General features: G+C 47.1%; 1 protein-coding gene across 2 annotated transcripts in view; it reads left to right on the forward strand.

Annotated features, from left to right (window-relative positions):
- Window positions 1–14,510, forward strand: part of DDC (dopa decarboxylase) — a 109,243-nt gene that overhangs the window by 26,537 nt on the left and 68,196 nt on the right. For both annotated transcript variants that reach the window (XR_014066873.1, XM_081534594.1), the window contains 3 exons: window positions 1,309–1,428; window positions 8,778–8,912; window positions 11,893–12,036. Coding sequence is in view for 1 of the 2 variants with exons in the window: in XM_081534594.1 (XP_081390720.1) it covers window positions 1,309–1,428; window positions 8,778–8,912; window positions 11,893–12,036 (399 nt within the window). In the remaining variant the exon portion in view is untranslated. The remainder of the gene's footprint in view (window positions 1–1,308; window positions 1,429–8,777; window positions 8,913–11,892; window positions 12,037–14,510) is intronic.

Consider the following 14,510-nt stretch of genomic DNA (forward strand, 5'->3'; position numbering starts at 1 on the left):
CCATGTGTCCTTGGGGACCCTCAGAGCACATTGTCCCCTAAAGCATGTTCCTTACACCAGACAGGACAGTAGACTCCACTCAGACTCCAATCCAGAGACCCCTGTCCCTCAGGGTGATGGCACCTGTCCTTCTGGATCTGTTCTTCTGAGAATGGTCTGGTGCCCTGGGGTCTTGGAGGGCTGCCTCACTGTCTCTAAGAGGCACTGGCCGAGCCCTGGGCTCTGGACAGTGAGGCAGCTTCCCATGCCTGGAGTGGGGCTTGGCCAGGATGGGATGGTGGGACCCTCTGGATGGTGCTGCCCACAGTATGTGGGGAACTAGAGCACGTGTGAGGGCCAAGGGCACCCAGAGCACCACAGTGAGACCCACATGGTTAGAGAGGCTGGTCCATCTGCAGGTGGGGCCTGTGGCCAGCTACCCCATCCCGAGCACAAGGAAAACCATCCCCAGAGCTTGGGAGGCAAGATCAGAGATTGGGGGCTTCCTGGGGCTTCACCTCCTCCACTCAGCCCATCTCATTCCTCGCACTGTGATTGTGGATCGGGGTCCACCAGAGAGCCTTACTAGGTCCTTCTATAAACAAACAGACAGCTGAATGAGTAAGCTGGCCTGGGCACAGTGCGGCTATGGGGCAGGTCATCGCAGAGGTCAGTGCCTTCCTGCCCTGCTGTCCTCCCAAGTCATGGCTGGAGACCATGTTTGAAACTTCGGGAGATGTTTGAATAGCACCTGGGATCAGGTGATTTTAATCTAGAAGTCAGTGAATGAATAAAGCCTGCTTTTGCTTCTGAAATTCAGCCAGATCTAGGCCCTTGTTCCGGCACCAGCCCCTAAAGGTTTATGATGGAGAAGCCATGGAGGGCAGAGGTAATGATGCTAGGACCTGAGCCTGTGGGTGAGGCAGGTAGAGACTTGCAAACCCTGTGCAGAGAACGTGGACTTCCAGCAGCCAACCTGGGCCCCAGGGAGCATGGCTCCTTCAGGTTCTCCAGGGGCCAGATGAAGTGGAAGGTTATGGGTGCCAGCTCTCAGCACCAAGCCCTGCCAGTGGTCCTTGGTGATGACTTGGGGCTGCTGGGGGAGGCGTCCAGCCTCTGCTGCTGCTTCTCCAGAAACTCCACCATGTGCAAGCCCACCTTCAAAGTGAGTCCCATCCAGGGATGGGCCTTTAGAAAATGTTTGAAATCTTTTGCTAAATTGATCAAGGGCAGTAAGGAAGTCTCGCCTGCTTCTCATACCCCTGGATCCCAAGCTGGCGGGAAGCTGAGGGCAGCCGCCTGTGGTTCATCCTTTCCTCCTGCCCACAGGCTGCCAGCCCGGCGTGCACGGAGCTGGAGACGGTGATGATGGACTGGCTGGGGAAGATGCTGCAGCTGCCTGAGGCGTTTCTGGCTGGAGAAGCTGGAGAAGGGGGCGGGGTGATCCAGGTAAGGTGGAGAGGGTGGGGGTCTGGATTCTGGGATGCAGGTGGGCAAGAGGCTCGCAAACTTCTTGGGTCCTCATGTTTCTTTTGGAGAATAAGCAGAGCAGAGCCCTAGGAAAGCTCTGCATCTGGTTTGGCTCCCCAGCCATCTCCCACTCCCAGGCCTCTGTTTATGGTGGGCAGCATGGCAGCTGTTACTTGGCTGGTGCAGAGAAGTAAACACAACAGTGGAGACGTGTGTGGTTCCCCATTGCTTTCCCACATACCAGAGTGCGTCCCAGGCCCACACTTAATTTTCACAGCAGCACTCTGATTAGAGACCATTTCTCAACCCCCATTTTACAGGCGAGGAAACTAGGGCTCAGAGCAATCAGGTAACTTGCCCATTGATTCCCAGCAGGTAAGTTCTACCACTAGGGTCTGAGTCACACACATCTGACCACAGAGCCACAATCTGACCACCATACAGGGCTGTCCGCAGTGGCAGCTGTGGCCCAGTGCTGCAGAGCCTTCTAGAAAGGGTTGCACCCATGGGAACCCGCCATTCACCTAAAGATGCTGCCTTTGCTGTGTGATGATTAAATTTATTCTTCATCTAACACGTATCTCTGAGAGTATCTACGTGCCAGACAGTGCGTCAGGGGACAGGACACACAATGACAGGCACAGCGGACCATCTATGGCACAAATGCAACTAAGAAAACTAGGACTGCTTGGCTATTTTCTTTCCTACCAGCAAAGAGGGACACCAATCAGCCCATCACCCTCACAGGGAATGCACTCTCTACTTTGGGAAAAAAAGAATTTTCTTTTTCAGATATCGTCTTCTCAAAGGTTCTGAGTCAGTCACAGCAGCTGTGTGTGTGTCCACTCGGCTGACAGGAACTGAGGCCCGGATGCCTCAGTGTGAGGTCACCTGCTGGTGTGGCCGGATGAGGTAGGAGGCAAGCCCCGTCTCCAGGCTCGAGACTGCTCAACTGAGCGGGGTTTTTAAATGCTAGTGTGTTAATCTGCTGACCAACCCTATTATCTTGCAGTTCTTTCTGGTGGGAGCCTGACGGATCTCACAGCTAAAGTCCGGGTTGACCCCTTGCAAGTCCTAAGCAAGACTCTGTCCTTGCCTCTTCTAGTTTCTAGAAGTTTCCCACATTCCTCTGCCATGACACCTCGTCTGTCTTCAAAGTGGCTGTGTCCCATCTCTCTGACCCTTCTTTCAGGTCACCTCTCCTCTGACCACAAATGAGAAAGCATCTTCACTTTTCAGGATCCATGAGATTAGACAGAGTCCATCCAGATAATCCAAGATAACCCCCTCCCCCTCCTGTCAAGGTTCTTAACTTAATCACACTAGCAGGGTCCCTCTTCCAAACACAGTGGGGATTCTCAGCTTCCAGGATGAAAGCGTGACACTTTTATTCTCCCAAACAAAACCAGTGTGGGTCAGTGTCACGGAGGGAGGGACCCACAGAGGGAGTCTCACTTCTACCCTCACAGATGTGGGTCAACAAGTCTTAGGTGGGCCCAGGAATAAGCATTCTAACCTGCATGTCAGGTCATCCTGATTCTGCATTCACGTCATCTCATTCGGAGATGTTGAAATACACTTCAATAAACAAGCCTTGCGGCGTGACCCAGGGCTGACTTTTCTGTGACCTATAGCCTGCTTATTCTCTTAAACTAACTCTTTTGCCAGATCTCTTTCTGATGGTTGCAATGGGATGGCTGATGTGGTGATGGGCAGTGAGACATGGCATATTCACAGGACTGGTGTTAGTGGCAGACAGTTTTTTTTTCATAAGAGATATGATATAGGCTGATTGTATTGGAGTCCTGGCTGTGATGCTCAGATTCATAAAAAGGAGATAGCCAGGACGAGAGTTTTGATAATGAAGTTGACTGTGTATCATTCCGGCAGGTTGGGATTATGGAATGCTCCCAAGATTAGGATCGTCATGAAAATGTTTGTAGTGATAATATTGGCAGATTCTGCTAGGGAAAAACAGGACGAATGGACCTGCTGCATGGCCCCCGCTAAAGCCAGAGGAGAATTCTTCTGTCAGCTCAACTGAGGCCCTGTGGTTTCTGCCAGTATGGAGATAAATCATATCCTGGCTCGGGGTCAGGATGGGAAAATCAGTCGCAGATGCTCTTGTGAAAGGATTATGGTTGAGAGCGTCACCGAGCCATTTATTAGCAGGACTGATAAGAGAATTGCTGGGTCACTCTATATAAAACTGTCTGTCTCCTGCCCAGCCTGGCCAAGCTCAACCACACTCTCCTGTCCCCTCCTATCTCACCTCTCTGCTTATAGCACGTTCCCTCCTGCAACAGCACTTCTGAGTGGTGGCTGATGGAAATGAATCCTTCACTCTGAGTAGGCAAAACTTCAATACCATGCTGTGAATGGGACTTAGACATGGTGGCAACAGTGAATTTTCTCACAATGGCAAACATTTCGGTCACCTTGGACAGTTTTCTGTTGGTCAAGGTGATGCAGCCTGGGGCAACCTGGGAAAAACTGCACACAAATGTCTAAGCTCCAGGCTGCTTCCAGCCTGGGGAAGGGGCTGCTACCCACAGCCCCAGTCCATGCCCCTTCAGCTGCATCTCCCCTTGCTGGGGGGTCAGGTGGCTTTCAGGTCCCCAACTCTCTGGGGCTTCATTGCCAACAAAGAGCAGGGCCTGAGAGAGGCAGGCTGCCACAGGGGACCTTGGTGGTAGATTCTGTTCGACTGAATTCCAGCTCTTTAGTGTCAATTTTGGCTCTGCTATTCAACTTAAAAGCATCATCTTGTTTTCACTAACGAAAACTAGACATCCGTTAGATAAATGGAAGAGATGCAGAAACACTTTGGGGCAGCTTCCTCCCAGTGTTATTTCAATACTTGTGAGTGTGTGTATACATACATATGTACATAATATAAACAAAATTGGGATAATACAATACATCATGTAGATTTCCTGTGTGGTGTTTTACTTACTATTTTGTTGTGGGCTTTTCCCACTGTTTATTTATTTTATTTGTAAACAATTTTGGCTGTGCCTGATCTTTGTTGTTGCCCACAGGCCTCAGTGAGCAGGGGCTACTCTCTAGTCATGGTGCGGAAGCTTCTCATTGCTGTGGCTTCTCTGGTTGCAGAGCCTGGGCTCTAGGGAGCAGGCTTAGTAGTTGTGGCAAACAGGCTCAATTGTCCTGCATGTAGAGTCTTTCGAGACCAGGGACTGAACCCATGTCCCTTGCACTGGCAGGTGGATTCTTAACCACTGGACCACCAGGGAAGTCCTCCTATTGTTTAGTCTTTGAGAATACTATTATTGCATGATTTTCTCTCTTTTTTTTAAATTAAGTATGGTATGTTTAACATGCATGATCTCCTTCCATTTGCATGACTTTCTATGGTGTCACAATTTACATAAATAGAATATATATAGAAATATATATAGTATCACATCTTTCACTCATAAATCATATTTCAAAGGATACCCTTTAAGATGAAGGTCAACAATCTCCTAAGAGGATCTTCAGCTTTCTACTGAGACTCGCCTGGTTGAGTCCATATTCAGCATGAATGCTCCAGCTCCAACAAAAATCAGAAACAAACAAAAATTTTAAAGGAGTCTTTCTGGGTCACTGGAGATCATGACAAAAACAGTTTCATATTTAATTTTTTCAGCAGCCCGAGCTGATTTCTCTCATTTGATACTACTCAAAATCTTACAGATACCTCATCATCCAAGGTGTGTGTATCATAATAATAGCAACTTTGTGTTGAACACCCACTCTGAGTTATGCTGTGTTTTAGCTTTTATTTCTTCTGTTTTATGTGTTCATTTCTCAATCTCCAAATATTTGTGAGGATTGGGTTATCAACAATCCAAGGCCCAGAAACATAGTGCATGGAGCCCAATGGCTTGAGCTAGTTCGAGGCGAAGCTGGTGCACATGTGAGCTGGAGACCAGGGTGTCCCACCAGCCTGTCCCTGGCCCTTGGCTTGGGTGTGAGTGTACAGAGATGGGCATGCTGCCATGAGCTTCATCTTTAAATTACTTTTTCCTTTCAAGACACTTCCATTTTCCAGAAACAGCAGAAGCCCAGGCATTTGATTGGGACTAATTCTGACATCTCTCAGCCCAGGACTCAATACAACCCCCCTTGGAGCCCTGTCCAGCCAGTTTGCTCAAGGAAAGCAGTCGATCGTGTCTGTGTTTGAGACAGGAAGCCCACCCTTCCCTCTGACAAGGCTGATTGTCTCTAATTTGCAAGGGCCCGGACTGCTTGAGCCTGGTGACAGCCGGGTGGCCCTCAGATGCTGGGGATGCTGGCCCCTTAGAGCCATAATCACAGCTGCCAGGCGTCAGCCCTGTGATGGGTGTCTGTGTCAAATGGCAAATCATCCTTTGAGCTGGACAAACAGGGCCATGGAAATAGTCTCTTAATTGGGTCTGAAAGCTCTCATAGAAGAAAAGCCAATTTCGTGCTATGTGTAGGGTGACACTTGAAAACCAAGAAAATGAAAGGATGTTCCTGCTGCAGCATCAGCAGCCAGTGGCAATGCTCACCACAGTTCTTTCTGCCTTGCCTCAGCCTCACCATGGCAACCTTTGTCTGCAGCGGGAAAACAGAGGTATCATTACTGCTCTCTGTGCAAGAGCAGATGCCCATCCCTTCCTTGGCCCAAACCTGCTTCCAGCAGAGGCCAGAGACCCACTTGTCCCCCTACCCCTGTTGCCAAGCTATTACCTAGTTCAAGCCCACTCTGCTTGCTGCACTACAGGCCAATTAACTGAGAGATGTGGTGTTGAGGCAAGGAATATGTCTTTATTGGGAAAGCTGGCTGGCCAAGAAGATGGGAGAGTAATGTCTCAGCCTTCTTGTTGGGGGTCTGGATGCCAAGTTCTTTTATAGAACAGAAAGGGGGAGGAGTTGAGGAAGCAAAGTAAAACAAAACAATCTTGCAATTACCTCCTAGAATGGCAAGCCTCAGGCAGGGGATGTATTAATTTCTTCCTTCCCAGGTGGATCAGTGGTAAAAGAATCTGCCTGCTAATACAGGAGATTCAGGAGTCACTGGTTTGATCCCTGGGTCAGGAAGATTCCCCTGGAGAAGGAAATGGCAACCCACTCTAGTATTCTTGCCTGGAGAGTTCCATGGATAGAGGAACCTGGTGGGCTACAGTCCATGGGGTCACAAACAGTTGGACTCAAGTGAGCAACTGAGCACTCCCATCCCCAAGTGGACAGGGTCCTGAACAAAGACACTTTGGTTTAATATTCAAGCAGGAGGGCAGGGTTCCCTGAGGCAGGGCATTATGTATAAATAGTATCCTTTGAGTGAAAAAAACAATGGGAAGCAAAGGTTAAGTAAAAGAAACAGATTTCCTACAATAAACGCATGCCTCCTTGAGCCATTGCACTTATGGATGCTTGGCTGACAGTTTTTTCATTGGGCATATTTTTGAAAAATCGCTTTTTGTTGCCTGAAGAAGGGGAGTTTTCTTTCAAGACATGGACAGCACCTAAAGGAAAACCCATTATGAACTGCTGTGGTGGTTCAAGCCCTTCCTTAGAATATGGTTCAGAGAAGCATGGACACTGGGGGGCAGTGAGAGTTCCAAGGCCTCAGACAGAGGGTGATGTTGAGGGGGAGCTGCATTCCCACAGGAGTGTTGGGGGAGGATGAGGACACTCACCCCTGGACCCGTGCCTTTCAATGAGCTTCCCATGTCCAGTGTGTATGAAGGAGGCAGTGGATTTCCCTGCTTTCTTCAATTTAAGTCTGAATTTGGCAATAAGGAGTTCATGATCTGAGCCACAGTCTGCTCCCAGTCTTATTTTTGCTGACTGTATACAGCTTCTCCTTCTTTGTCTGCAAAGAATAAAATCAGATTTTGGTATTGACCATCTGATGATGTCCATGTGTAGAGTAATCTCTTGTGTTGTTGGAATCGGGTGTTTGCTATGACCAGTGTGTTTTCTTGGAATTAAGATTACAGATGTGTATATATGAATTTATGCATTAGAGCTGCACAGCTCTACAGAACTATGAGTAAGTGTTTTTATTTTATAAATTTCTTTCTCACAGTCAATAAAACTCTACCTTTTACACTTTTTATTTCTAATGGTAATACTATTCAGTTCATGGTCTCTTCCAGGATTTACATAAGATTCTGTGTTTACAAGTGGAGTGGTCCCTGCAGACAGATGTGGGTTTGCTCCTAACCGTACTGCTCACTTACTGTTGATTTGGGGCAAGTTACCTAAACTTTCTGAACATAGGTTTCCCAAGCAAAGATGATGCAATTAAAAATGAGCTTAGTTTGCAACTTAAATGGGCTGACAGAGTGGGTGCTGAGTTTATATTCTCTTTCACCGTCACCCACCCTCAGAGGAGTGAATTTTGCATCCTTGATTCCTTTGCCAAAATAAGTTGTTAACATTCATTGTGTTAGCTTGATAAGGCTGCCATAAGGAAGAAGCACAGACCAGATGACTTAGGCAGCAGACAGGATTGTCTCATCGTCTGGAGCCTAGACATCTGAGGTCAAGGTGGCGTCAGGGCTGATATCCCCGAGGCTTCTGCCCTCGGCTTGTAGACAACCATCTCCTCCCTGTGTCCTCACCTGGTCTTACCTCTGCGTGTGTGTGTGTGTGTGCGTGCACATGTGTGTGTGCATGCATGTGTGTGTGCGGGCACGTGTTCTCAGCTCCTAGTCCTATAAGGACATCAGCCAGGCTCAGCCTCGGGCCCCTCTAAAAGGCTCATTTTGACCTTGTGATCCCCTTCAAAGATCTTGTCTCCATATGCAGTCACATCCTGAGAAATTGGGAGTTAGGGCTCCAACATGTGAAATCTGGGGGAGAGGAATTCAGTCTGCAACATTAGTGACTGGGGAAACCCTCCATGGCAATTTCTGGGTCTCAAAGAAGAGACAACCCCTTTGTAAAAACACACAAATGTATCTGTCCAAGTTGCTGTGTGTGTGAAGCTGTGCTGGGAACTGTGCCCTTGGTCCCATTTCCTCCTCTGGGGGAAATGGACCAGTACCTCCTGTCCAGACTGGGAAATGTCTATGGGAATGTGTCTGCCAAGTCTGGCAACAGTGATGCCTGGTAAGTGCCAGTAAGTGCTGGTGGGTACTTTATGAAACAGGCAAAGCAATGCTGAATTGATAATAAGAGCTGAAGTTTCAGTCACAGGTATACAGCCTTTTTCCCATGCATGGGAGAATGGACTTGACAATTTCAGATGCGTCTTCTAAGAAAATAGGAAGATCCCACATCACATCTCTCACATTTAGAGATGATTCCCTGGCTGCAGTTGGAAGGTCCTGTTGACCTTTTCTTTGATTTAGGGAAGTGCCAGTGAAGCTACCCTGGTGGCCCTGCTGGCCGCTCGGACCAAAGTGACCCGACGCCTGCAAGCCGCCTCCCCGGAGCTGACGCAGGCTGCCGTCATGGAGAAGTTGGTGGCCTACGCGTCTGACCAGGTGAGTGTGGTGCCCAGAGCCTCCTTGAGCCTCCTGGGGTGGAATGGTTTAGTGGTGTCAAGTCAAAACCACACCGAGGACTTCCTGCTGGTCCGGAGGTTAAGACTCTGTCTCCCATTGCAGGGGGTGTAAGTTCTGTCCCTGGTCAGGGATCTAAGGTTCCATATGCCTCAGGGGGTGTCCAAAAGTTAAAGAAGAAAAACAACAGGCCGTGCAGTATCCTTTCCAATCCAAGAACAGTCCCCCAGGTGTCACTAACTGGAGACCTGTGCTAAAGAAAAGATGTAGGCTGCATGTGGGATCTTAGCAGATCAGGCTGAAAAGAGAATAAACATGCCATGAGCTCACCCTGACTCCACCTGTCCCAGCTCGTGTTGAGGCCATCTGGCTGCCTTCACCCATGTAGTGGAGGCGCATGTGGGGCTCAGGGCTCAAAGACCTGGGTTCACGTCCCAGCCCTGCGATTTTACATTCTGTGATCTCAGGCCAATCACGTCAGTTCTCGAAGCCTTTTTTAAACCATCAGACAGGGTCAAAAGGGCCTGCCACCTGGTGTTGCCACCCTGCCAGCTAGTAGTTGCACTAAGATGAGGGATGAGGCAGTACTTTGTAAGGTTTGGAGATCTCTGCAAGTGGGGGCGTCTAGTCCATGATCAATTCCCATGATCAGCCTTCTTGAAAAAAGGTTAAAAACCAAAGCAAAACGCAATTGTGTGAGAGAGGACAGAAGGAAAGAGCATTGAGCAGTAGCTCCACAAGTGAACCAGGAGTCAAGAGGGCACCCAAAAATGGTACCACCAGAGGTTTTGGTTCCACAAGGAATAGCTGATTTAGTTTGCCCACATAGTATTTTTAAAATTTTTTCACTGTGACAAAAGTCACATAATATAAAACATGCTATTTTAACCATATTTAACTGTACAGTTCAGGCTTCCCTGGTGGCTTAGATGGTAAAGAGTCTGCATGCAATGTGGGAGATGCAGGTTCTATAGCTGTATCAGGAAGATCCCCGGAGAAGGGAATGGCTACCCACTCCGGTATTCTTGCCTGGAGAATTCCATGGACAGTGGAGCCTGGCGGGCTACAGCCCATAAGGTCACAAAGAGTTGGACCCGATTGAGTGATTAACACACACACTACACAGTTCAGTGGCATTAAGCACATTCACACTGTTGTGCAACTCTCGCTATCATCCGTCTCCCAAATTTTTCACCTTCCTAAGCTGAAATTCTGACCCATTAAACACTAAGTCCCCATGACCCCTCCCCTCCACTCCATACCCCAGCCCCTGGCATCTACGTACTTTCTGACTCTATGAAATTGACTATTCTAGGTACCGCATGCCAGTGGGATCAAACGGTTTTTGCCTGCTCACACTGTATTTTGGAATGTGTTTTAGGGTTAACTTAATATATACCCTGCAAATAGATGGCACCTCCTTTCCCCTGTGCTGTTCAGTATACTCTCATCGCTTATCAGTTATCTACGTGGTCATGTGTGCATTTCAGTCCCAGTCTCCCACTTTATCCTACCCCCTTCCCCCCCTTGATGTCCAAAAGTTTGTTCTCTATATCACTCATGTAATAATTTTAATGAATTTCTTAAGCCAGGCATTTCAACTGTGACAGCTTTGTTCTAGGGAATAAATATATGTAGCCTGAAATCAATATAATACCCATATTTTGATGCTTTGTTAGGAAGATTGTCTCTGTGTGTGTACTCTAACTCGAGGCACTAGAGCTGCCCACAGAGGAAGAAAACTATTCACTTCTATTTATTTCTCCCTTGTTTCCCAGAAAGACGTAAGAAAACTTTTAAAAATGCACGTGTAGGTCTCTATGTATCTATGTTGAGATGAGTTGCTATGAATGTTAGGTGGTAGTCTTTCCCAGCAGGGTTTTCATGAGGGAATTTCACCCTAGAGAAGTGATCCGTGGTGTTTCTAGATTCTCCCAAGGATGCTGTGTGGCCAGTACTATCCTAGATGACAGGAGTCAGGTGGGTTCGTTACATCAAGCAGACAGCCATGGGCTCTAAGGCACAATTCTGTGGCTTTGGATTCAGGTTTCAAAGGAGCAGGGTCTGATGTGGAGCTTTAGGGGTTCACCGCTCTTTGGGGAAGCTTGTAGGAGTTAGGGAAGCCAGATACACAGGGAAGGAATGAGCAAGGATGTGTCCTCTGGGATAGTCACCTCCCATCAGCTCCTCCTGAGTGGAATCTACATTTCAGGTGAGCATTAGCCCCTAGGAGCACGGGGTCAAGGTGCTGATTGTAAATATATAATCCTATCACCTTGCTCCTCATCTGAGGGTAGAGAGGACACACAAACCACGAGGAGAGCTACTTTTGAGAATCATCATATATTTCACATGCAATTTTAAAGCCTCAGATGATAAGAGTGGGACTAGGAGCTTACTAAATACCCTTACAAAGTAACATCATCATCAGGTGACATTACTAGGTGTCGTTTTCCCAACTTTGCTTCCAAATGAGCATCCACTGCTTCTGTCAGATTCAAACCAATGAATGAAAAAGCCCTCCATACAGCTCAGTATAAGACTGCCCTGATGGCCCAGCAGGTAGAGTCTGCCTGCAGTGCAGGAGACACAGGAGATGGGGGTTCCATCCCTGGATTGGGAAGATCCCCTGGAAGAGGAAATGGCAACCCACTCAGGTATTCTTGCCTGGGAAATCCCATGGACAGAGGAGCCTAGCAGGCTACAGTCCATGGGGTCGCACAGAGTTGGACACGACTGAGCACGAAAGAGCACACACTCGCCCGCAGGCATAGCCCAGCACTCTGCCCTCTGAGAGTCTGAATCAGGAAACTGGGAAGCAGATTCCTCAGGACCTGAAACAGCTCCTGGTCTGGAGGTGCAGGGAGTTGGGGGCAGGATCAAGGCTCTGCCTCCTGGTGCTCAGGAGCCATGCAGAAGTGCTGGAGGCTGCTGCAGAGTCTAACCTGGCCCTCTCTTGCAGGCACACTCCTCCGTGGAAAAAGCCGGCTTAATTGGTGGAGTGAGATTAAAAGCCATCCCTTCCGATGGCAAGTTTGCAATGCGAGCTTCTGCCCTACAGGAGGCCCTGGAGAGAGACAAGGCAGCCGGCCTGATTCCTTTCTTTGTAAGTTCCCCTGGCCCCACAGGAATGTCTGGGCCCTGCTGGGGCGGTGGGTTGGCCTGTGGTGACATGATCATTTCCTGGCTGCCGCGGTGGTCACGGGCCAGGTCAGCGCTCCAGGTCAGCGCTCCTCTCCTTCAGGGCGGCTGGAACAAAACTCCAATTATTTTCCCTTCCGCTTGTGTGAATCTCTGAAACACAGAGTACCCAGCCTGCGGGATACTGCTAAACCAAAAAGTCTTGCTTCTGCTTCCTGTTAAAAATGACATCATAGGGTGCACCCTTGACATGGTAGATGCATGACAGACATCGGAGTTAGCTGAATTAAAAATAAAATACACTTTCCACCTAGAGGTGTGTCCTCAGTAGATACTAAGATGCATTGTTTGTGAGAGATGTGTTGCAAGCCGGCAGTGATTAATTTAAAATACACTTAAATAGGATATAATTAAAACATCTAACTAACCAAACATCAGCTAGTTTTGCTGTACATGGCTGGGCATTTTCCAGCGGGGAACAAACAGTTGCTGTTACAACTAGAGCCTGGGAGCTGTCCTCCCTGGTGGGCTCATGGGATTGTCTCATGTCTGTGCTGGGATGTTGGATGTGATTGTAGCACTGGCCCCATGGGGTTATCTGGCTGCACTTTGGAGTCACCTGGGGAGCTAAGAAGAATCCTGGTGCCCAGGCCCTGCTCCAGCCTCTCTTAGGATGATGCCAGGTATTGGAGTTGCTTCACGGCAGCTTCCAGATTCTGCTGTGCACCCAGGATTCCATGCTCCTAGGCACCCATCCATATCTGGGTACTTCCTAGTTGTGGAGCAAGCTAGGTTCAACAGACTCTAGGTGCCACATGTTTATAACTTCCATTACTTTTTAAGAGTTACTCTTTGAGATGAGCTTTTTTATCCAAAAATTGTTTTGATCAATTAAAATTTACCACCATTTGTTGAATAACTAACATGTAGTCTGGGGGAGGGATGGAAGGCATGATTTTATACATAATTTGATCTTGATTCAAGGATTTTCTAAGGGAATAAGGAGCATAAACAAATAACTGTAGAAACATCAACAAGTGTCAGGTTGTTGAGTTTGAAGATTTCTTTCTATATTTTGGATTACTGTTGGAAACCAGTCCTTTATCAAGAGGTATGGTTTGCCAATGTTTTCTCCAAGTTGGTGACATGTTTCAGTCTTCTTCCACAAAGAAGAAGTTTTATTTTTAATGACGTTCATCTCATCACTTTTTTTCATGGACAATGTCAGTGACACCTAAAAACTCATCTGCAAACCCAATATGTTCCAGATTTTCTCCTGTGTTAGCTTCTAGGAGTTTTATAGTTTTGCACTTTACATTTATATCTATGGTTCATTTTGAACTGGTTCTTGTAGATGGTGTAAGTCTGTATGCAAATCCATTTCTTGCATGTGAATGTCTGTTCCAGCACCATTTGTTGAAAAGACTCTTCTTTTCCCATTAAATTGCGTTTGCTCCTTTGTCAAAGATCAGGTGGCCATATTTGTGTATGTCTATTTTTGGGTTCTCTGTTTTGATCCATTGATCTGTCTGTTTATTCTTCCCTAATACAACACTGTCCTGATTACTGTAGCTTTTATTAAGGCTTGAAGTTGGGCAGTGTCAGTCCTCTGACTTTTTTTTTCTCCTTCAATATTGTGTTGTGTATTCTGCCTTCTTTTGCTTCTCTCCATAAACTTTGGACGTGTTTTGTCAATAGCCATAATATAATTGGTTAGAATTTGAATGAGATTGCATTGAATTTATAGATCAAATTAGGAAGTATTGACATCTTGACAATGTTGAGTCTTCCTACCCGTGTACATAGAATATTTTTCCATTTATTTTGATAAATTCTTTCATCAGAGTTTTATAGATTTACTCATATATATCTTGAGGCTTTCCCTGTAGCTCAGTCAGTAAAGAACCAATGCAGGAGACCTGGATTCAATTCCTGGGTCAGGAAGAACCCCTGGAGAAGGAAATGGCAACCCACTCCAGTATTCTTGCCTGGAGAATCCCACGGACAGAGGAGCCTGGCAGGCTACAGTCCATGGGTTTGCAAGAGTTAGGCACGACTTTGCAACTAAACCTCCACCATATAGATCTTATACATATTTTGTTAGATTTTTATCTAAGTATTTCTCCCTCCCTCTTTCGCTTTGCCTCTCTAGTTTGGTGTGAGTGTACATGGTATTGTGTTTTTAATTTCAAACTCAAATATTTCATTGCTGGAGTATGAGAAAGCAACTGACTTTTGTATATTATCCTTTATTCTCTGTCTTGTTATAATTGCTTACTAGTTTCAGGAGATTTGGGGTTTGATTTTGATTTGGGGGGTGGATTTCTATACAGATAATTGTGTCATCTTCAAACAAAGGTAGTTTCGTTTTCCCCTCTCAATCTGTGTATCTTTAGTCCCTTTTTTGTCTTTTTGTAATAGCTAGAATTTCCAACATCA

Source organism: Giraffa tippelskirchi, chromosome 10 (assembly GCF_054371585.1).
Source record: "Giraffa tippelskirchi isolate mGirTip1 chromosome 10, T2T-mGirTip1v1.2.pri, whole genome shotgun sequence".
Lineage (NCBI taxonomy): Eukaryota > Metazoa > Chordata > Mammalia > Artiodactyla > Giraffidae > Giraffa > Giraffa tippelskirchi.